General features: G+C 44.6%; 1 protein-coding gene across 1 annotated transcript in view; it reads left to right on the forward strand.

Annotated features, from left to right (window-relative positions):
- Positions 1-18154, forward strand: part of LOC143277248 (glutathione S-transferase A-like) — a 58784-nt gene extending 40630 nt beyond the window's left edge. Inside the window, exons 3-6 of the mRNA XM_076582029.1 lie at positions 4033-4113; positions 5388-5465; positions 10587-10655; positions 16466-18154. Of these exons, the coding sequence (XP_076438144.1) occupies positions 4033-4113; positions 5388-5465; positions 10587-10655; positions 16466-16684 (447 nt within the window). The 3' untranslated portion in view covers positions 16685-18154. The remainder of the gene's footprint in view (positions 1-4032; positions 4114-5387; positions 5466-10586; positions 10656-16465) is intronic.
- Positions 18155-23855: the final 5701 nt, after the last annotated feature.

Raw genomic sequence — 23855 nt, forward strand, 5'->3', positions numbered from 1 at the left:
CAGCACAACAGCTCTGTAGGTTTTGATTTTGGTGCTGAGACTGATGCCTTTGTTTCCATAGCCTGTTGTTGAGTCTGTCAAAAGCGGAGCTGGCCTTGGCGATGCGCAGTGTCACTTCTGCATCAAGGACTCTGTTGCTGCATAGGGTGCTGCCCAGGTAGCAAAAGTTGTCAACTGACTTGATCTCTGTGTCATCGATCTTGATTGAAGGTTGGGGGGAGGCACTGGCATTCTGTGAGCTAGCTGGTTGGTACATGGACTTGGTCTTGCTGAGGCTGATGGTGAGTCCAAAGCGCCTGCAGGAGGTTGAAAACCTGTCCATAATGAACTGCATGTCCTCATGGGTGTGTGCAGCAAGCGCGCAGTCATCAGCGAAAAGGAACTCTCTCAACAGTGCCTCGAACACCCTGGACCTGGCATGGAGTCACCACAAGTTGAAAAGTTTGCCATCTGTGCGAAACTGAATGTAGATGCCCCGGTCACAGTCTTGGAAGGCGTCAACATGGCAGAGAAGAGAATGGAGAACAGTGTGGGTGCCATTTACCACAGGGAACAGATCTGACATGTCAGTATTTTCCTGTACTCTCGCCAGCATGCCATCGTGGAATGATGCAGTCAGCTGGATAAGGCTTTCTGGGCAGCTGAACTTAGGAGGATCTTCCACAGACCATGGCGGTTCACCGTGTCGAAGGCCTTAGTCAGGTCTACAAAGACCATGTGGAGCTCCTTGTTCTGCTCACGGCACTTCTCTTGCATCTGGGGTACGGCAAACACCATGTCACATGTACCCCTGCCTGAGCAGAAGCCGCACTGTGCTTCTGAGATGACTGTGTTGGAGACATGGTCAACCAGTCTGTTCAGTATGATGCGGGTGAAGATCTTGCCGGTGATGCAGAGGAGAGAGATTCCATGGTGGTTATCGCAGGATGTTTTGTCTCCCTTCCGTTTGTAAATATGGACAATTGAAGCATCTTTGGAATCCTGCGGGACCTCCCTTCTCTCCCAGGGGCGGTCAGCTTGTCTGTCAGCACCTCGCCTCCATACTTGTAGATGTCGGCCTGGATTCCATCTGCTCCTGGTGCTTTTCCTGACATCAGCTTCAGGGCCTTCCAGGTCTCAGCCTTGGTGGGAGGGGCAGCTAGCGAGTCATTGACTGGTAGCTGTGGGAGGGCTGCAATTGCCTTGTCAGATTCGGACGAGTCCCTGTTGATGAGGGTGTTGAAGTGCTCTGCCCAGCAGATGAGGATCTTTCTTGTCTGTCAGGAGGGTGGTCTGGTCCAAGGTTTGGACAGGGGTTGATCCTGTGACTCTCGGCCCATACACAGCTTGGAGACCATCATGGAAGGTCTTCATGTCGTGAGCATCAGCAGCTGACTGAAGCTCTTCAGACTCTCCCACCAGGTGTTCTTCATCTCACGCAGCCTCTTCTGTACGAGTTGCTTGTTTTGCAAGAACTGATTCTCCTTCCTCTGGCAGTCTTTATCGGAAATGTGATCTTGATGCCATATTTGCATTGTGTTCAGGAGCTTGGAGATTCCAGAGTTGTTCTCGTCAAACTAGTCTTTGTGGCTCCTCTGTACAAAGCCGAGTGTGTCAGCTGCTGCTGTATACACAGCATCTCTAAAGGTGCTCCATACCTCTTCAACATCAGTAGATGCAGGAATGTCTTGGAGAGCTGCTTGGATTTGCTGCTGCAGCACATCCTTGGTGATAGGGAGGCGGTGGATGTTTAGCTTCCTGGGGGGTTTCTGCCTCTGTCCCTCTGCCGGACAATCACATAGTCCAGCATGTGCCATTGCTTGGAGCGGGGGTGCATCCATGTGTTCTTGTACTTGTCCGCTTGTTGGATGAGGGTGTTGGTGATGGTCAGTCCATGCTGCGCGCAGAGCAAGAGCAAAAGCAGTCTGTTTGAGTTGCACTTGCCAGTGCCGTGCTGTCCTTTGGCCACGAGGAGAGACGGGCGCAATAGCCGAGTGGTTAAAGCATTGGACTGTCAATCTGAGGGTCCCGGGTTCGAATCACGGTGACGGCGCCTGGTGGGTGAAGGGTGGAGATTTTTACGATCTCCCAGGTCAACATATGTGCAGACCTGCTAGTGCCTGAACCCCCTTTGTGTGTATATGCAAGCATTAGATCAAATACGCATGTTAAAGATCCTGTAATCCATGTCAGCGTTCGGTGGGTTATGGAAACAATAACATATCCAGCATGCACACCCCCGAAAACACCACTGAAAACGCAGTATGGCTGCCTACATGGCGGGGTAAAAACGGTCATACACATAAAAGCCCACTCGTGTGCATACGAGTGAACATGGGAGTTGCAGCCCACGAACGAAGAAGAAGAAGAAGGCCACGAGGAGAAGTCCACGCCGACGCAGGCATTGAAATCCCCAAGGATGATCAGCCTGTCCTTTCTGTCTACCGCTGAAATGATGCGGCTGAGCTCCCCATAGAAAGCTGCTTTGATGTCATCAGGGTTGGTCATCGTCAGGGCATAGCAGCTGATGACTGTGGAAAAGCAATCCTTGGACAGCTTCAGATGCATGGTCATCAGCCTCTCGTTTATCCCATGTGGAAGGCTGTCAAGCTGTCGTGCAAGTTTGGTTTGTATGGCAAAGCCCACGCCTGAGGTTCTTGGGGTGCAATCTGGCTTCCCAATGCAGTAGAAGGTGTAGCCCTCTCTAACTTCCTCTAGCTGGGTTTCACCGGCAAACCAGGTTTCACTCAGGGCTGCTATGTCCACCTGGTAGCGATCAAGCATTCTAGCAATGAGCGCTGTGCGTCTTTCTGGTCTGTCGTCTCTGTCAAGTAGGGTGTGAGCATTCCAGGCACCCAGAGTCAGGGAATGACTCCTGGTTCTTTTCTTCTGTTGTTTTGGACCGCTAGTGTTGGATGTCCAAGTAGGTGCAGTTTCCTACTAGGTACTAGGCGAGGCAGGCTTTGTTTAGGGATCCTTTTATCTCCCCTTCCCCATGTGGGAAGAGCAGTGCTGTCCCTAAAAAGGGCTGCTATAACACTGGGAGGATACGGGCGCCGCATCTGCCCCAGTCTATGGCGGACAACCATCACCCCACAGCCTCCTGCATGCAGAGTCGTGACTAGGAACTGCCAGCAGCATCCTCTGCCTGTCCCCGTGACCACTTCTCCATCGCCGCAGGGCTTGGGAAAGCTGGGTGTTGAAGGCTAGCTCATCGTTCCGACATTAGCCTGGTTGCCTGACCAGCACAGGTGACTTTTTATTTTAGTGTGGAGGAGTTGTGCAGTCCCTTCCCCACTCTCTCGCCTACCGATGCTCACAGTCCCACAGGTGCAGATACTGCCACGTGTAGGACGGCCTCGACAGGTCAGGTTTTTTTCTTCGGAGCTCCGTCTCCTAGGAGGGCTTCCAGCCAAGGATAAGAGCTCCCGCTGCCCTTTGGTCATCCTCTTCCACCTTCACAGCTGTTGGGAAAGGTTTCCTCCTCCGCCTGGTCCGTCGTTGGGAGACTTCACATGCAGCAGGTAGTACTGGGTTACATGGTACCAGTAGCAAGGGCAATGCCCCTGACCTGACTCTATTTTGATCGTTAGTTTGGATTTATTTTCAGAATTTGCTGTGTCATATGAATTCATATTATTTTTGATCTGGTGTTTTTCATAGACATTATTAGACATTATTATAAACTAATAAGTATCCATGCACATGTTTTGTTTTAGCATATTACTATTTATATTTCACTCTGTGTGTGTGTGTGTGTATGTATGTGTGTGTGTGTGTGTATGTGTGACAGCAGCAAATGGCAGGACCCACCAAAATGTAATGTATGTCATATATGTTCTGATGTTGTCATTGAAACATTTGTGCATGTGAATTGTGCTATTAAAGGTTGTATGTGGTCGTATTTACACTTCTGACTGTATCAGTATTATCAGAGTTAGTAAATTCAGACATATATATGTGTATATGTGTTTTCTGGAGTTTGCAAGAAAATATGATGTTGTATGTGTGCAGCATGGCATAAAAATATCTATCAATGTTGTGTGTTGTCAGTACAAGTACAAAGATCAAGGGTGCTGTCTAATGCCTGAGGATCCTGAAGTCCGGGGAAAAGTACTGCAGCGTGTGCATGAGGTATTGTGTGTGGTAGTCATTGCTCTGGAAATAATTCATTCTGTGTTTGTCTCACACGTACACACTCAGTTGCACTCATACACATATGATTGTCAAGCACACAAGCAAGCACACGCACACACATGCACACACGTGGGCACACACACACACTACTTATCCAGACACAGAGATAGAAGTTAGAATTTTTTTTTTAATCCTTTTTCCCTTCCTTCATGGAAAGACCACATCAGTGCGTGGGTTTATAATTGACTATATTCAGAGCATGTCCAACCGAATGATTGGAGAGGAAAAAAGTTGCATTTTCTAAGTGCATTATTCTTACTGCTATCTAAATAGTTTTGGGAATGGAGCCGGGTCAGACACTGGAGGAAAGAAATGGGTATATATGTGCATGATACATGTGCACAAGTAGATTTTTTTATATTTTGAATTAACGTAAAAAATCATTTCAAGCAAATGACTGGAAGTCAGAGAGAGAGAGGGGGGAAGAGCTTGTTGAGGACACAAACAATATACTTTCATGTTATATGTATGTTTAAATTCACATTTCAGTCATGAATGAATTGTGTCTCACTTCAAAATGTGTATATTATCTCTTTTCTCTCTCTCTCTCTCTCTCTCTCTCTCTGTATGTGTGTGTGTGTTGCTTCTTGATGCTCATCAGCTGTTCTTTCAGCTGACAGCTCTTGATGCTTGTGTTACGATTTGTAATCATTTACAAATGAAGGGCAATTAAGGGAGACAGTTTTTTTATGCGGAGTCACTGCTCCACTCTGCAATACTTTGCACGCCTCAGTTATATATAGTTTTATATATATATATATATATATATATATATATATATATATATATATATATATTATACACATCATAGCACAAGCATTAAGTGCTGTCAGCTGAAAGTGCAGTTGATGAGCATCAAGAAGCAACTGACACACGACTAGAAAGACTGAAAACTGGCTGGACTGGTTGTGCTGCTTAGTATCACACCACTCAGGGAAGGAATGTGACAGGTGGATGATAAGTTGTTCCCCATTATGGTATCAGCTTTCATTTTTTTATTTGGCCATTATACTTCTAGTCTGTCGGCAAATAGCATTGCACTCAATTAGGCACAGGGCTGGTAAGTCCAACAGTTAAGTATTCAAGGAAAAAACATCCTATAAAAAGAATACCCCCCTTCCCCCCCCCTTCCCCTATTCTCTCTCCCCGCATCTCTGTCTCTACCATCATTCCCTTTAATAGTAGCTATACATGTTGTATGTCTGTAACAGACTCAGAATCTGAACAAAGCTCTGATCGAAGGCGTGGTTTATTATCAATTCCGCACCAAGGAAGACGCCATTGATGAGGTGAGAGCGTTCATCAGTCATCACTCTGCACTTCTTCTGATGTTCTTGCATGAGACACCTCTGCCTTTTCTGTTTTCATTATTTTGTGTATGTGTGTGTGTTCCTATCAGTTTGTGTCTAAAGAAACAGATTTTAAGATATGAATTTTTTTTAAATCAACTACTAGATTAAAAAAAAATTTTTTTTTAAATCACCTGATCTCTTGCATTTGTATTTAAATTCTGCTGTGATATTTAATTGTGTGTGATTCAGTTACTGTGTTAAAATTTTTGTCGAATGAGTAAAAGAAAAGTAAGTTTTTAAGGGACAAGGCGGGAGTTCAGAACGAGTTGCAAACCAGCTCCTTGAAGACTAGAGTACCATACCCAAGGTTCTTGAATGCACATGACATCCAAGAAAGTGATTAATTTGACTACACCACCTGCTTGAAAAAAAATCATCAAATGTGTTTTGTTGTTAAAAGTTAGAATGAAAACTTTTATCATTTTATATACACACACACACACACAATATATATATATATATATATATATGTGTGTGTGTGTGTGTGTGTGTGTGGTGTGTGTGTGTGTACATAATTTTGTATATGTTTATATGATAATGATGATAATAAGTTCATTTAAATAGCGCTTAATAGAATAATTTTGCTCTAAGTGCTTTCCAGTTACAGTTGTTCCAATTTAGAAAACCATATATAATCCATTGAAATATGCAGGCCGATCCAACAAAGAAGCAAACACAACAAACAACAAGAGACCGCATCAAAGGTAATAACAACAATAATAATCCAATCCATATCCCTCAATTTGCGCTGCACAATATATAACCTGATGAGTAAAACACAAACTGAAAAACCGACATCCATAAACAACACGGACATCTAGCCAAGCACCAAAGCACATTCAAACACACACACACACACACACACACACACACACACACACACACTGCACACAATACCACTCTCACTGCACACATCACACACCACAAAACCCAACCAATGCATCTTCCACGTATCAGAACACCCAACACCAATGATAATATCTTAAAACTTTGAAAAAAACATTGCAATACTTAAAAAAAACAATCCCAACACTTTAAACTGGTCACATACACCACAGTGATTGATAAAACTTAATAGATATCTAAAAAATCAGTCTCACACCAGCTGCATACATGGAATAATTAAAACCAATGACAATACCTAAAACAAATCCCAATACTTAAGTATATACTGAACTCAGTATGCAGTTAAAACACTTAAAACCAATCTTGTACATTAAAACACCCAGCTAGCAAAACCCGACTACAACACCCCCGCCCCCTCCCCCCCCCCACCCCCACCCCAAAAAAAGAAAGAAATCAGTGCCACTCTTCCTCCCTCCCTTCCACACACAACACCTCAACAACACCCACAGAAGACATAAATGAGTACACACCTACACTATTGCAGGCATCAGGAGATTAATTAAAGGCAGATTTAAACAGATGAGTCTTTTGGTTGGTTTTGAAGGTGGAAATGGACCTGGAGTGTCTTAATTCATATGTCAAGGAATTCCACTGGATGGGGACGGTGAATGCAAAGGATCTTTGACCAAAGGACTTAGTCTTCAGACAGGGAATTCAGTGACTTTGGCATTGCTTGTGATTACAAGTAAAAATTAGATGTGCGTGCGCAAGATCCAATATGGCCATGGAACTCTCCAGCGGTCTGTTGGCGTACAGTGCAGAGAGGTGTTTATACCTTGCCTGTAGACAATAGCTTTGCTTGTTTAGTGTTCAGCGCCTCCTATGAAACTGTCCTTTTGGTGTCATCTACTGTGTCATGTCAAACTGATGCAAATGAGGCCTATCGGTTTGCTGCTTCTGACCAAAATTTTGTGGCAACTCAGTGATAAGACATCTTGCTAATTAATAATAAAATTAAAATTAATAGACTGCCGTCTGCCTGCCAGTCAAACGCTATTTCCTGCTGGAGCTAATAATGCATTTTCACATTGGCCACCATTCCTGAGATAAGTACATTGTCATCTTGCTCTGTCTTTGCGAACTTATGCATTAGAAATGTTATTTTCTTGCATGTTTGTTGTTTGATGCGGCTTTCTCGGATGTTTTTATCTTGGAATTCATATCAGTTACATTGTTTGCTTCAATTCTTGATGTCTAATTCAATGTTTTGTATTGTGAAATTGGTCAGGCCCTGCTTTGTTCCTTTCCTGTTTTTATGGCCTCACTGCAATACTTGGGAATGACTCGCTCCAGTCACTATGCATCACATACCATCCTGTGATTTCCAGACTTGTGAGGTTAGGATAGTGCTCTCTTGGGAGACCTGTCTCGGGTCCCGGGGCCCACAGGTTCTCCAGTTTACATTCGGGCCAATGCATCTTTGCAGACACATTGAGGCGGGATAGCTTGACCTCCTAACAGTAGCCCAGTCTGGAAGGGTTCCTGGGGAGTGGGGGGTGGGGAATTGTGGTCAGACCTGACCCCAAGTTAATCCAAGTGAAGGGTGGTTTGAGAACCTCACACTGTGGGCTGATGCTCTCCATTTGTTGCTACGCTACAAAAAAGACATTGCTCTCTCAGCAAGACACACAGTGGGCAATGCCAGAACTTGGCAGGTGCTCACAGCAGGTCCTTCTCCTTCGTCGTTTGTGGGCTGCAACTCCCACATTCACTCGTATGTATACGAGTGGGCTTTTACGTGTATGACCGTTTTGACCCTGCCATGTAGGCAGCCATACTGCGTTTTCAGTGGTGTGCATGCTGGGTGTGTTCTTGTTTCCATAACCCACCGAACGCTGACATGGATTACAGGATCTTTAATGTGTGTATTTTGATCTTATGCTTGCGTATACACAAGAAGGGGGTTTAGGCACAAGCAGGTCTGCACAAATGTTTTCTGGGAAATCAGAAAAATCTCCACCCTTTACCCACCTGGCACCGTTACGAACCCGGGACCCTCAGATTGAAAGTCCAACACTTTAACCACTGGCCTTTACCCCTGATTTCTGTTGCACCAGTTTCAGACCCGGAAGCTTGAACAGTGGATGCTTTTTCTCTGAACTTGAGCAAGCTGAACACTGATGCTTTTCCTTCCTTCCCGATCCTACCCTTGGTGGTTCAGAAAGCCAGTTTGGAACACTTACAGATCAGAACCAAAGGCGTTTTCAGTTTCCTGGCCGCTTGAATCTGAGAGCACTTGAGGCATATGCTATTACCAGTCCGGCCTCCTTTCAGCACTCTGTGCTTCTTTGACATGTTTTGAAGGTAGCCTTCTGCCATTCAGAGATTCCCTTCAACAAATGCCATCTCCAGGAATTCGGTATGATCAGGGCAGAAGGTTCTTAGGGATTTCCATTGTTGCCTGCCGTGACTGAGGGCCCATAGTTGTCCCAGAAAATTGATGAAATGGACAGGATGTCCTGGAAATACAGATATTTGCTGCATGTCCCAAAAAGTAAAAAAGTCCAACTGTAACATTTTTTTTTCTGAAGTATCTAGTGGGTACAGGTTTACCCTTAGATGGCTTTCTGACCATTGCTGAAGAGATTTGCGGAAATGCTTCCGAATATTACTAAAGTCACTTTGTGGAAAGCCAGAACTGTTTTAACAGAACCAAAGCCATTTTGTGACAGTCTGCTCGATTTCTGGCACCAGCAAAGTAACTTTGGCAAAACCAACCATTGCTTCTGGCTGTCAGACAACTGTTGTATGTTTGCTGAAATGTTCCTGGAAATAATACCTGTCCCTGATTCAAATGTGTGTTGTTCCTGAAAAGCAAATTTGGGGGTAGGCATGCCCAATTTGGAAAAATATATTTACCATGTCAAACTTGAATGCCTGCCCATCCATCCCTGGGGTTCTTGCCATGGTACACATGGGGTGTTTTGTTTTTTTTGCTGGCCATTGAAATGAGTTATTAGCTCCAGCTGGAAATAGTGTTTGATTGGCTAGCAGACGGTGGACTGTTGGATGAAATTTTAGCCAAGAGGAGGAAACTGGTAGGCCTGATTTGCATCAGTTTGACATGGCAAGTAAACTTAACCAAAACTTGGAGTATAATACAAACTCTCCATATTTGTTTCATCACTCCCCCTCCCTGCCCTGAATAAGTGGACGGTTTGTCTTTTGAGTCCATCCCTTGGTCAGCCACTGAGCTATACTGGGCCTCCTCTTTCTCTGTTGCTTGCAACATCTAGCTCTACATCTATCCCTTTCTCTCTCTTTGCAAATCATCACCCATACCTTCATTCTTGTCAAGAAAAAATGATCTGACAAGATTTTGCAACACCTAGCACTAAACTCATTGTCAACAATGATTTGTGAAGATTTTACAGTATCTTGTGTGACTGAATCTCAAAAGCTTTTTGTAACACACTGCCATTTCACATCACTAGGGCCAAGTTGTGGTTTGTTGTCCTCCATTTTGACTGTCATCTGAACCTCTGAGAGGGGTAATAAAAATACCATCCTTGAATGACCATACAAAGAGTGCTTAGGTTTTGCTTCTCATGAATAATTTAAGTAGACATGTCAAGTTTTCTGAATGGTGCCTGTTGGGAGACAGCAACTTTAGTTTAAAGTAGAAATGGGAAGTGACACATAAACATATCATATGGGAAATACTTAAGCAATTTAGTGGCTGTTTATAAACATCCTTGGCATTTAAGAGGTTAGTGAAAGTTAGACAACCCACTCCCTCCAAAAGAAACAACAACAACAACAACAACAACAACAACAAAAAAAACCAAAAAAAAAACCACCAAAATAAAAAACAATCAAGTCCTGAAATTTAAGGTGTATAATTGAGTTGGCAGATGATTCCTGATATGTTAATTTGGCTGATAGTTTGGCTGATAGCTGTTGGATACAAATGCTTCTGCATGTGTTGTGCCAGTCCTGACTTTAAGTCTTTTTTGGTCAATATTTTGTTTAGAAGTCTTTAGTTTCTTTGAAAAACCTTCAGACTGTATGGAACATACAATTTGTGAGAAATAGTACTTACTATTTACTAACATATGAAATGAGAAATGATTTTGCATGACAAAGTTTTCCTGTTAAGTCATACAGGAGCTTTGATTGAGATTTAAAAAAGAAATGTTTTGTGTTCACCAGAAATATTTGAATTCAAAGAAGAAGGAGGCGACCGAGGAACTTCTGCGATGGGAAGGTTACCTGGAAAAGGTCAGAATGTAAACGTTATCCCTGTATGAATTCAGGCATGAGATTTTCCCGACTCTAGTCTGATTTCCGACCAAAAATTGGCTCCAGAGGCTATTTTTGAGATTCATGTAAATCCATTGAGAAAATCGAGTGGGGGTGTGGGGGGGAGGAGGTTTTTTTCTGACCGACGAATGTTGCACTATCGTTGTCCAACCATGGTGTGCGCATGCGTAGGATATGGTTGACTTTCTTTATCCTCTGTCATTTCATTCCTCGTTTTCCTAATTTTTTGAGCTTTCTATCTACCGTATTCACTCAAGTTTGGGTTTGTAGAGTTAGTTCTGTCCGAATCGTCGTTATTCTGAGTTACACGTCTGTCATTCATTTCAACTTCAATTGCTAGCTCATTTTAAGTTGTCCAACTTGAAGCACCTACTAAACCATAAACCGGATGTTGATATCTTTCGAATGAGAACACTGTTGGAACTTGGCCTAAATAACACCCTACTGCCAACAATTTACGTAATCAACAAGGCTATAGGATACTGCTACTTGTGCTAGCAAGAGTCGTGTCAGGAGTGTCGGATCATGAAGCAATCTTCATCGAGTCATCTCTCCGACCATACTACATGAAACATCCCTCCAGAATAGTACCAAATTTCCAAAAAGCAGACTTCAACATAATAAAAGACGCCCAAGACTCCTTCATCGAGACATCAGCCACGCTTAGCGTTTGCGAACTTTGGGAAAGGTTTAAAACCATAATCCACTCCCTCGTGAAGGAACACATCCCCTCAAAAACTGTCCGAAACAAATCCAACCATAAACCCTGGATTACCCCCCACATCAAGTCAATGAAAAGAAAACTCGCTCGGAAATTTAGAAAGAGCAAAACCTCATCTGACCCCTCAGTAAGACGACAGTACCTACAGATGAAGGGCGAAGTACAGCGGGAACAACGTCATGCATACTGGACTTACATCAACAACATCATTGATCCTCCCAAAAGCGATGATGAGCAGTTGAAAGGGAGCAACCAAAAGCGATTCTGGAATTACATCAAATCTCTCAGACGTGACAGTACAGGGGTATCTCCACTTCGAGACCAAGGAAGATTATTTGCATCCCCAAAAGAAAAGGCCAACATTCTAAACCACCAGTACAAGTCGGTCTTCACGAGAGAAAAAAGCAGCAAAATCCCAACACCATCGGGAGTGTCCTACCCTGCAATGGCCGAGATCACGATCGACAAGGAAGGGGTACGCAAATTGCTGAAGAACATCAACCATATAAAGCAGCAGGACCTGATGAGATTCCAGCAAAAGTGTTGAAAGAGTGCGCAGATGAGATCGCACCCCTGCTCTCTATTATCTTCACCAAATCACTGGCAGATGGATGTGTACCAGACGACTGGAAAATGGCGAACGTGACAGCAGTTTTCAAAAAGGGCAATCGTAACTCTGCTGCTAACTACAGACCGGTCTCCCTCACCAGCATATGCTGTAAGATGCAAGAACACATCCTCGCAAGCAACATCATGCGCCATCTGACCCAATATGAAATACTTGATAACGCACAACATGGGTTTAGAGCCAGAAGGAGTTGCGAAACTCAACTGCTAACATTGTTCCAAGACATCGCCAAAAATCAGGACAACAGACAGCAGACCGACATGGTAATCCTGGACTTCTCCAAAGCCTTTGACAACGTCCCCCTCAAACGCCTCCTCCGTAAGCTAGACCATTATGGTATACGAGGATCGACATTAGACTGGATCAAGGCATACCTTTCTGACCGCACCCAAATCGTCGTAGTTGACGGCGAAAAATCTGAGCCAGCACCTGTCATCAGCGGAGTCCCACAGGGGACAGTTCTAGGCCCCATCCTATTTCTGATTTACATCAACGATCTGCCTCAGAACATCAAGGCCAATATTAGATTGTTCGCTGATGACTGTATAGTCTACTCCACCATCAAGACAATCCAAGACTGTAAAATGCTCCAACGAGACCTCAACACCCTGTCTGACTGGGAACAGCGTTGGGGAATGGAATTCCACCCAGAAAAATGTAATGTCCTTACCTGTACAACATCAAGGAACCCCATCAGCTACAACTACAAATTAAAAGGACACACCCTCGAGCATGTTGACAGCGCAAAATATCTCGGCGTCGACATAAGAAATGATCTAAACTGGAAAGAACATGTTACAAGAGTCACCAACAAAGCCAATAGCATGGTAGGCTTCCTAAAAAGGAATCTAAAAACATCCAATAAAACCACCAAAGCCAATGCCTACCAAACTCTTGTACGCCCGCACCTGGAGTATTGTTCATCAGTCTGGAGCCCGTACAAAGAAGGTCAAAAGAACAAGATTGAAATGGTGCAAAGAAGAGCAGCACGTTATGTACACAGTGACTACAGGCGGACCAGCAGCGTAACACACATGCTGCAAGAACTAGGATGGGAATCCCTCGAATCACGGCGGAACAGACAAAGGCTGACCCTGATGTATAAAATGGTCAACGGCATTGTAGACATCCCTCCAGACAAATTTCTCAAGAAAGGATGCGGCAGAACAAGATCAAATCATCGACACAAATTTGTCCATCTTAGCTCCTCCTCTGACCCTTATAAATACAGTTTTTTCCCATCAACCATCCCCGTCTGGAACTCCCTGCCTGCAACAGCAGCAGAGGCTCCCTCCTTGGCAGCTTTCAAGAGGGAGCTGAACAAGATCACAGTTTAGTCACCACCACCCCTTTTTTTTTCTTTTTCTTTTTTTTCTTTTTTTTTTTTTTCCCGGAGGGACGCTGCGAGTGACGGTGGGAGAGAGTATGTATACATGCTCTTTCTCATTGTCACCCCCTCCGGAGGAAAAGATAGGTCTAATTAGGTTTTAGCTAGGTATTTACGCCTCTGCGCACACAGGTCATTAATAGTTAGTAATGACGGCTGACCTACCAATTTGAAGATTGAATCGACAAGACAGACTCACAGTGTTTGCCAAAAAGCCCCATGTTCGGATAAGAGAACCAATGGAGAATAAGTGTTCCAGTGCTCCTCTGTCATCATTCACATATCCGTATTCAGTTGCGATTACACAACTTCCACGCGCAGGCTTCACGACTTGCAAAGATACCTGATTTCATCGATTGTCTTCAGTTATCGACAAAATGAGAAAACTCTCAAAGGAAAAGAAGATTTTTATAGCAAAGATCAATAAAGGAGTGAAAAATAAGTGGAACTGGGCCTGTCAAGATAAGACCGTGAAAACAGAAGAACAAAAAAATAACTTTACGGGTAGGCATCATTCACAAAATCGTCGCCGCGGGCAAGGCCAAGTGTGATAGGTGTCAGATTGTATGGGTGCAACTCTTCCATCCAAGCATGGAAATCTGTTTCTCATCAAAATCTGACATCCGTTTTCTGAAAAAAAAGAAAAGCCGGTGGGCAGTTCTGTATCGTTTGCCGATGAACTGTCAGAATTGAAAATGGAATGCTCTTTCGAAAGCGTTGTTTGTTGACCTCTTGAGAGGTGATCCAGTGACTTGTCAGAGCACCAAAATCGAAGTCAAAAGGTTTCCTAACGGTTGATTGAAGTTGTTAAAATGTGGGTAACAGAAGGCGATCCCTATATGGCATGCATTGATATTACTGTGTCAGTGAAAAGCAAATTACACACACGTGCACGCACATGCACACGCATGCGGGCGATCACACACACACATGCACAGACATGCGAGCGCGCACACGCACACACACAAACATGCGCGCAAGCACAGATACACGTAAACACCGGTACCCGCGATCTCCATCCCTGTCAAGCCCCTTAAGGCCATGGGTACATCCGCAGGCACACACACTCTCTCACACACACATGGAGGTTAATTGGACACACACACACACACACACACACACACACACACACACACACACACACACACACACACCCAGAATAGTACTAAAAGCAAGGCACTTACATGCACACATACAAACTTGCACTTTTTCCTCCCACCTTCCCCCCTCTCTCTGTGTCTGTCTGTCTGTCGGGATTGAATTTTGTTCATGCCAGAGTCGGACGTGCTCAACAGAGCTCCACTTATTTAGTAAATTACTAAAGTCAGAGTCGGTACCAGTCTACGGTATTTGTACAATCAGTAGACAAGAGCTATGCCAACAGTACCATTGATTTTCAGGTCGGTCTGTGGTGGATTTGTGTCCACTCTCATCGTTTTTATGTCCAAACGTGTGAAAGAAAAAATGGCCATGAGATAACGGACATTGAAACTTATCAACAGACAGGCCAGTGTCGTGGTTGGAATGCTCCTCTCCTACCTGTACTTTGCCACCCTGTTATACAGGTGTGGGGACATTGAATTGAACCCAGGACCTCACAGGTCGGGATGACAGACACAGCTGACAAGTGTAAGTCGTCGAGTCAGTGTTGACAACAGTACGTCAGTGGATGATGGTGTCCAGTCCGCGAAACAGGCAAGTGGAACAGGTGTGAGGGAGGAGACAGAGCCGTCCTTGAAAGATGTTGTGTGTATGCTGAAGGGTTTGAATGACAAATTTGACGGCATAAAAGAAGACATGAAGAACATGAGTGACTCCTGTGCAAGTCTCAAAGATGACGTTTCAGGACTTAAAGAAGAACTCTCCAGTTTGAGATGAGAAAACGAGAAATTAAGAAATGCAAATGAAGATCTGCAAAAGAAGGTCGACACTCTGGAACTAAAAACTGATGACTTACAAGGGAGATCAAGAAGGAATAACATTTTAGTGTATGGCCTTCCAAAGAAAGAAAATGAAAGCTGGCAAGATTGTGAGGACTTGTTGTGCAAAGTGGTAAGGGACAAACTGGAACTTGATGGTGACATACAGCTTGACAGAGTTCATCGTGTCAGCAACAAGCCCAGTGCAGCAATGGTGGCCAGGTGCACCTTCTACAAGGACAAGGAGAGGATCCTGAAGGCAAAATGCAAACTACAAGGAAGCAATGTCTTCATCGGGGAGGACTTCTCTCAACGAGTGCGGGACATCCGAAGAAAGCTGACTCCTTTCCTGAAGACAGCAAGGATCGAGGGGAAAAAGGCGACCATGATGTTCGACCACCTGGTGATCAATGGCAAGAAGTTTGTCCTTGGCAATAATGACAATGTGACCTGCTGTCTATATGTCCCTGGGCCTGCGTTTGGATATTTTCTGTCCTTTAATACAGTAAATCAATGATTCTTTTGTACCGTCCCCTTTCCTAATAAAACCACTCGGGACCACGGCTACATTTACCCTTGACTTAAAGTGGTTACTAACGTAGTGATAGCCTTGAGATGGCCTTAGTGGTCAGCAAGGCTCTAAGCACCATAATTTGATTTAATTCAGTCATATTGTATGCAGAAAGAGCTTAAGTGCTTGGAAGTCAATGAAATGAAACGAAATGAAATGAAACGAATTTTTATTTAACGAGGGTAGTGGAGTAAGCACAGCTGCTTTTTTACATCCAGCCCTCAAGGGCAAAGAAGAAGAAGAAAAAAACAACCAAAAACAAAACAAAACAAAACAACAAAAACAAAGGCAAAACGTGCGGGCGCACACACACACACACACACACACACACACACAATTACATATGAAAATAAAAGGCATAAATGAAAGCATGCACATTACCTAATTAAGCATGACACGACAGACTATCATTGAAATGAAAGTACTTTAGGAGGTTTAACTGTAATGATGTAGACTTTCCTGCGGGAAAGTCCTTGGAAAATGATTGATTGTTTTGTTTGAGAGATTGTATGACCCCTGACATGTGATTCACTGGTGTGCAGGAAGGACCAGAAAGTTACATAGTGGGAAAGGACTTCAGCATGGCTGATGTTTTTGTTTTCCCCATCTTGGCATTTGGTGTGCGAGGCAAGCTGGACCTTGCTCCGTTCCCAAACTTGGACAGCTACTACAAGAGGCTGGTGGAGAGGCCATCCATCAAGGCCACATGGCCGCCACACTGGAAAGAATCAGAAGGGAAGGATTTCTTCAAGGGTGTCTAGAAACAGATTGCAGAAGGGTTGAAATGTCAAGGTTTGAGGACTTGCAGAAGCAAAAAGTAGGACTTGAAAGGGGACTGTTTCTGCAAGGCTATATAAAAATACATTGTGGAAGGGCCTGGAAGGCAGTTATTATGAGGACTTTCAGAAAGGAAAAGTAGAAGAATTTGAAGGGAATATTTCTAGAAAGATGTATAGTACCTGACTGTGGAAATGTATGCAAGGCCAAATGAGTTTGATTAAAGAGTTTCAGAAACAAAAAGCAGAATTTGAAAGATTTTGACAAAGGCTTTTAGAAACAGATAGTGGAATGATTTGTTAGGTAAAGGTTGAGACATTAAGAAACATAAAGTACCATGGAAAAAGCTGGAAGTTGAGAATGTGTTACAAGTAATAAGAAATGGAAAGAGGAGGGATTGGGAATGGGATTATTTTGGGGTTATACAGTGCAAGGATTACTTTAAGGAATTTAGAAAGGGACAGTAGGATTGGGAATATCTGAAGGAAAGGGATTTCTTTTAAAGGTGTTTAGAAACCTTGGAAGGGTTTGGGGAAACAGTTTCAGTTTCAAGGAGGTGTCAAAGCATGCAGATAGATCCATATATGCTGCACCTCATCTGCTCTATAAAAAAAATTAAAAAAAAAAAAAAAAAGTAGAAAAATATAGAAAACAGCAAATGCCTGACCTTCGCATAAACCCAACACATTGTTCCAGCCTTGAACCCCCGAAAACGGAGTATGGCTGCCTACATGACGGGGTAAAAACGGTCATATACGTAAAAGCCCACTCGTGTGCATACGAGTGAATGCAGAAGAAGAAGAAGAAGTTCCAGCCTTGAGAACTTATCCTTGGTTTGTGCTGAAAATTAACATTCGGGAGACAAATATTTTTTTAGGTTGATTAGTAGAAGAGTGAAGATTCAGGAGGGAAGAATTTATTCAGGGCTGAGTGATACCAGGAAGAGAGATAAAGGATAGTAGGGCCGCAGTTTCTTTGGGGTATTTAGGAACAAGAAGGGGGAGTGGGGGGGGGGGGGATATGAGGAAGGGAAGGATTTCTTTGAAGGTGGTGACAATGGAGAAGAGTGAAGATTTGGGTAGGAGTGTTTATTTGGAGCATTCAGAAATATGAAAAGGAGGATTTGAAAGAGGAAGGAACAATTGATGATGTTAAGAATGAGAATATTTTCAAAGCTTTGCCTGGCCTTTTTGCGCAGAGATGGGTATAGATTTGTTTTAAGACAGAGGTTTGTTCCCACATTCATGTTTTGTGTTGTCAAATGTTTTTTTTCTTCCTTGGCAACAGTCCTGTAAAGGCATGCCACTGTGAAATTTCTTTGCTCAGTCATTTGTTTTGTCTTACTATGTCAAGTGTGCTTTTTTAACATTGTTGTTGCTTTACATTAAGATATCTTGTCATTTGTCAAGTGCACATTTTTTAACATTGTTGATGCTTTAAAAATGTGAACAGCTTGTGTGTATGTCTGAGTGGGTTTTTTTGTGTGTGTGTGTGGATGGATATGAGGGATGAGATTGTAAGTGGAGGTACCATGTGCAGCAGGAACTCGGTGCACATGAAACTTCTATAGAAACTCTACTTTCATAGTAAAAAGCATGCACTTGCAAAAAACAAACAAACAAACAAAAAAACAAAACAATAACAAGCAAGAAAAGGGTGGCAGAGGATAATGGCGCCCAAATTCTATGCAGAAAAATCTGATGTGGCTGAAGTAGGGTACAATACAATACAATACATTGCACTGCAATACAGTACAATATAATTCAATACAGTTATGTTGCTGATCATAGTGGCTTGTCAGTCACCTTGTGGCCATTTTTGCAGGGTCCTATTTATGTCAGTCAAATATTGATGGCTGCACAGACACATAGTCACCAAACGTTTTGGATCAGGTTTACGCCTTGTATTTTGTGACCTACTGCCAGTACTTGTGAACTGACATTTCCATGCCGTTGGTATGACGGGAACAGTGCAGTGGTCAAAAGAATGCCCTGACCAAGGTAGCTGTTAGCTGAGGTTAAAGTTGATGAAGGCATTAGCTGATCTACAGTTATTTGCTTGGACACAAGGGGAAAAAATTGACATCTATCCCAAATTCACTAAGAGTGCAACCAGGATTTGAACCCAAAGCTTTCAGATTGAAAGTACTACTGAAACCACTGTTGTGCCCATCAAAAAGAGACAACTCACTTCAGTTCATATTTTGTTTAATTAAGATGTAACACAGTTGACAATGTATTGAAATCTGAAATAAATGTAAGATCAGGCATTGATTATCCCAGATGAGAAAAATCATTCAATGAACACTTGTGATCATATAGGCAGCTCTGGAATTGACCTAGAAATGGAATTGACATTTATCTTTTTCTGCATCTTAATTGGGACTCCAGGGAAAACAGTTTGATATTGGTTTTGTTGATCAAAGAAAATACAGATATGCAAATCTACTAACAATCATAATACACAAAAAGGATCACTGAGAAAAAAAAAGTAGTAGGCTTTCCTGATGTAATATTACCTGATCGAAAAGTAAATGAATCATTCAGTTCATATTCAAGCCTGGTTTATTGACCTTACACAGGCACAGAAATTCATTGTTTAATGTGTGCAAACAGTGTGAATGAGATAGAGCTAAGTAAGTTAAGAAAGTATGAAACTTAAAATATCACACACACACACACACACACACACTTATTCTCCTCCCATCTTTAACTCTTTGTGTATGAACAACAGAAGAAGCGACTATGACAGCGTTTCACGGCAGCAGACATGAACATTAACCAGTGGAAGGATCTCATTTGTAAATAAGGCAGATAGATACAAAGATTACAGCATTTTGAAATGATTGAATGTACAGGCTGGGCATTTCAGACACCCACTGGGCATCAAATGGAGGGACTCTGTGAGGGTGTATAAGGGAGAAGTGCATCCTTAGTGAGTTAACCCACAAACTTATCTGTGCCTCCCCCCTCCCCAGTCAGAACCCTCCTTCCCATCATCCTGTGCCTCCACCCTTCCCTCCACCCACCTCCATTACACAAGCTCCTATCCCAATGAAGAAAATAACTGCAAGGTAAAATATTGTGGGATGAATAAACCAGTGTACACACACACACACACACACACACGCACACACATGTAACTGATCAAAAAGTAAACAGTATAATGAAACAGTGTAATAAGATATTGCATTGCAAACATACACACATAAAAACCCAATACTGATGTGTGGTGACTAATGGCACATGCTGGACTATGTGATTGTCCGACAGAGGTGATGTTTCCATTACACGCTGCATGAGAGGTCAGGTCAGGTCATTAGATCTGCTACTGGTAACCTGTAATCCAGTACAACCTGTTCAGGGTTGGGTTGCCGGCGACTAAACCGGCACTCCCACTGCTCCATTCCGGGACTGGTGAGGCGGGTGGCTAGACACCCTTATGGAGATCCATGAAAGGGCGTCGGCTCAGGAGAGCCACTGACGGCCATCTAGCTCCACTGTGCTGTGTGCATGCCACATGCAGTTGGCCCCCGGGGTGTGTCTACCCACGCATGCGAAGTCTGGATCCGGCAGAATCTGCGGAAGAAACCTATCGGTTCAACAGAGAGGAAGGCGGTTACAGCAACGCACTGTGGAGTGCAGAGAGCAAGATGAGACACCGAAAGGATATCTTGGTCATCCACTGCATCCGTGCTCATCCTCCAGTTGTCTCGACTTAGTCTTGCCACTGGAAATTGGTGGACCCGGACGAGAGAGTGAGGTCGACGTTGCGCAACTCCTCTTCACTTTAAACAAACTCATCGCGCAAGTCATCAGTCATCCAAAATGACCTTTCATCCTTCATCATTTCATCACCCCTAAGTCCTGTGGCGACAGGCGAGCGACGAAACGACAGGTGTGGGTACACTGGCAGTCGCAGCCGCAGACCTGCACGCAGGCGGCTCGGGCTATAGGGTCGTTCTTCGTCGACAGGAGCAGCAATGGAGCTCGGCAGCCGTCCGAGCGTCTGAGCAGCCCTCTTTAGGAATGCACTGCTCACCTCCCTGGCATGAGGAAGGGGCTAGAAAAGGTGCCCTAAAAATTGCCTGCTCCATATCACCCTGGCCAGCATACCGCGGCTGGTGGGGACCCTACATCAGCGGTCGAAACAAAAAGAAAGAAAAGAAAAAAACAAGAATCGTTCCTCTCGCCATTGGTGCTTGGAACATAAGGACTCTCCTGGACAGAGATAACGTGGACAGACCCCAAAGGAGAACGGCACTAGTTGCATCCGAACTCGCCAGATACAACATTGACATCGCAGCCTTGAGTGAGACTCGGCTTGCAGGCGAAGGCGAGCTCTGTGAACGGGGATCTGGTTACACCTTCTTCTGGAGTGGACGAGGAAGCGAAGAGCGACGTGAGGCTGGCGTTGGTTTTGCAGTAAAAACAGCACTTGTCAGCAAGCTAGCTGGAATCCCAAAGGGAGTCAACGATAGGCTTATGACCATGAAACTCCCACTGGCATCTGGCCAGAAGCACCTCACCATTGTCAGTGCCTACGCCCCAACCATGACCAACCCGGATGAAGTGAAGGCGAAGTTCTACGAGGACCTTCACTCTGTCATTGCTGCTATCCCTAAAGCAGACAAGCTCATCATTCTTGGGGACTTCAATGCTAGAGTTGGCTGTGACTACATCTCCTGGGATGGAGTGATCGGAAAGGACAGTGTGGGCCACTGCAACCCAAATGGATTGCTTTTGCTTCAGACTTGTGCAGAGCACGAACTGCTGATAACCAACAGAGTTTTCTGCCTCCTTACCCGTTACAGGACGTCATGGATGCACCCTCGCTCAAAGCACTGGCATCTCATCGATTACGTCATCGTCAGGAAAAGGGATAGGCAAGATGTACGTGTAACAAAGACCATGTGCGGCGCCGAGTGTTGGACAGACCATCGCCTTGTAGTCTCGAAGCTGAATATTCGAATCCAGCCCAAGAGACGCCCCCAAGGCCAGAAGGCTCCAAAACGGCTCAACATCGCTAAGCTGAATAACATCACCATCAAACAGTCCTTTGTGGAGCTGCTGGAAGATCGTCTGGAATTCGCCTCTCTGGACAACCAGAATGTGGAGTCTGACTGGAGGACCCTGCGTGAGCTGATCTATAGTACAGCTTCAGAGACCCTGGGACCCATGACCAGAAAGCACAAAGACTGTGATGAAATCAAGCAGCTTCTGGATGAGAAACGCCGTCTGCATCAAGCCTACCTGAGCAACCCAAAGTCCACATCAAAAAAGGATGCGTACGATGCCATCCGCAGGACTGTTCAGCAAAAGTTACGCCAGATGCAGGATAAGTGGCTGAGTGACAAAGCTGATGAGATCCAGGGATATGCTGACAGGCACGATATGAAGAGGTTCTATGATGCCTTAAAAGAAGTCTACGGCCCCACATCCTCAGGATCATCCCCCCTCCTCAGTGCAGATGGGAATACCTTGATCACCGAGAAGGAGAAAATTCTCGAACGCTGGGCTGAGCACTTCAACAGTGTCTTAAATCGCCCTTCCTCCATAAATGATGAAGCCGTAGACCGTCTCCCACAAGTCCCGATCAACGAAGCACTGGACGATCCGCCAACACTTCTTGAGACCCAGAAAGCTATCCGTCTGCTATCCAGTGGCAAAGCACCTGGCTCAGACTCCATACCAGCAGAGGTCTACAAGGATGGAGGCACTGTGCTGACTGAGAAGCTCCATCAGCTGTACTCACTCATGTGGAAAGAAGAGACAATCCCCCAGGATTTCAGAGATGCATCTATCATTCACTTGTACAAGCGAAAGGGGAACCGGCAAGCCTGTGATAACCATCGGGGCATTTCCTTGCTCTCCATCGCAGGCAAGATACTTGCCAGGATCCTACTAAACCGCCTCACAGCACACCTTGATCAAGGTCATTTGCCTGAGAGCCAATGTGGATTCCGGAAAGAGTGCGGAACCACCGACATGGTGTTTGCTGCAAGGCAGCTGCAAGAGAAATGTCAGGAGCAAAATGCTGATCTGTTCTCCACCTATGTCGACCTCACTAAGGCCTTCGACACCGTGAGTAGAGAGGGACTGTGGAAGATCATGGCCAAGTACGGATGCCCTCGGAAATTTATTTCCTTGGTCAGCCAATTCCATGAAGGCATGCAGGCTCGAGTCCAGGACAATGGCGAAACATCTGCTCCTTTTCCTGTCACAAATGGTGTCAAGCAAGGCTGCGTCCTGGCTCCAACGCTGTTCAGCCTCATGTTCTCTGCAATGCTTACTGATGCCTTCAGAGATGGCGATGTTGGAATCGGCCTAAAGTACCGAACAGATGGCAAGTTGTTTAACCTCAGAAGGCTTCAAGCAAAAACGAAGGTCATGACAGACATCATCAGAGACTTTTTGTTTGCTGATGATTGTGCCCTCAACGCTGGATCTGAAGCTGACATGCAACTCAGCGTCGACAAGTTTGCCACTGCCAGCAGGAACTTCGGCCTTACCATCAGCACGAGGAAAACTGAAGTTCTTCATCAGCCAGGCCCAGGGAAACCCTACGTTGAGCCCAACATCACAGTCAACGGTCAGAGACTCAGTGCGGTGGAGCGGTTCACATACCTTGGCAGCACACTGTCACGAAATGCGACCATCGACGATGAAGTGAACGTCAGGATTGCAAGAGCAAGCGCAACTTTTGGCAGACTCAGTGCAAATGTCCGGAACAGAAGAGGCATTAGTCTTGAGACCAAGCTAAAGGTCTACAGAGCAGTAGTTCTCCCCACACTACTGTACGCCTGCGAAATTTGGACAGTGTACCAACGACATGCCAAGAAGCTGAACCACTTCCACACAACATGCCTCAGGAAGCTACTGAACATCAAGTGGCAAGACAGGACCCCAGACACAGAGGTGCTCGCAAAAGCCACCCTTCCCAGCATCTTCACCATCCTGATGCAGTCCCAGCTTCGCTGGGCTGGACACGTGGCGCGCATGCCAGACCATCGGCTGCCCAAAAGGCTCTTCTATGGCGAGCTGCAACAAGGGAAGAGATCACACGGAGGTCGGAAGAAGCGCTTCAGAGATACTCTGAAAGTCTCTCTGAAAGCGTTTGATATCAACCCTGACTCCTGGAAGGAATCTGCAGTGG

Source organism: Babylonia areolata, chromosome 33 (genome assembly GCF_041734735.1).
Source record: "Babylonia areolata isolate BAREFJ2019XMU chromosome 33, ASM4173473v1, whole genome shotgun sequence".
NCBI classification, from domain to species: Eukaryota; Metazoa; Mollusca; class Gastropoda; order Neogastropoda; family Buccinidae; genus Babylonia; species Babylonia areolata.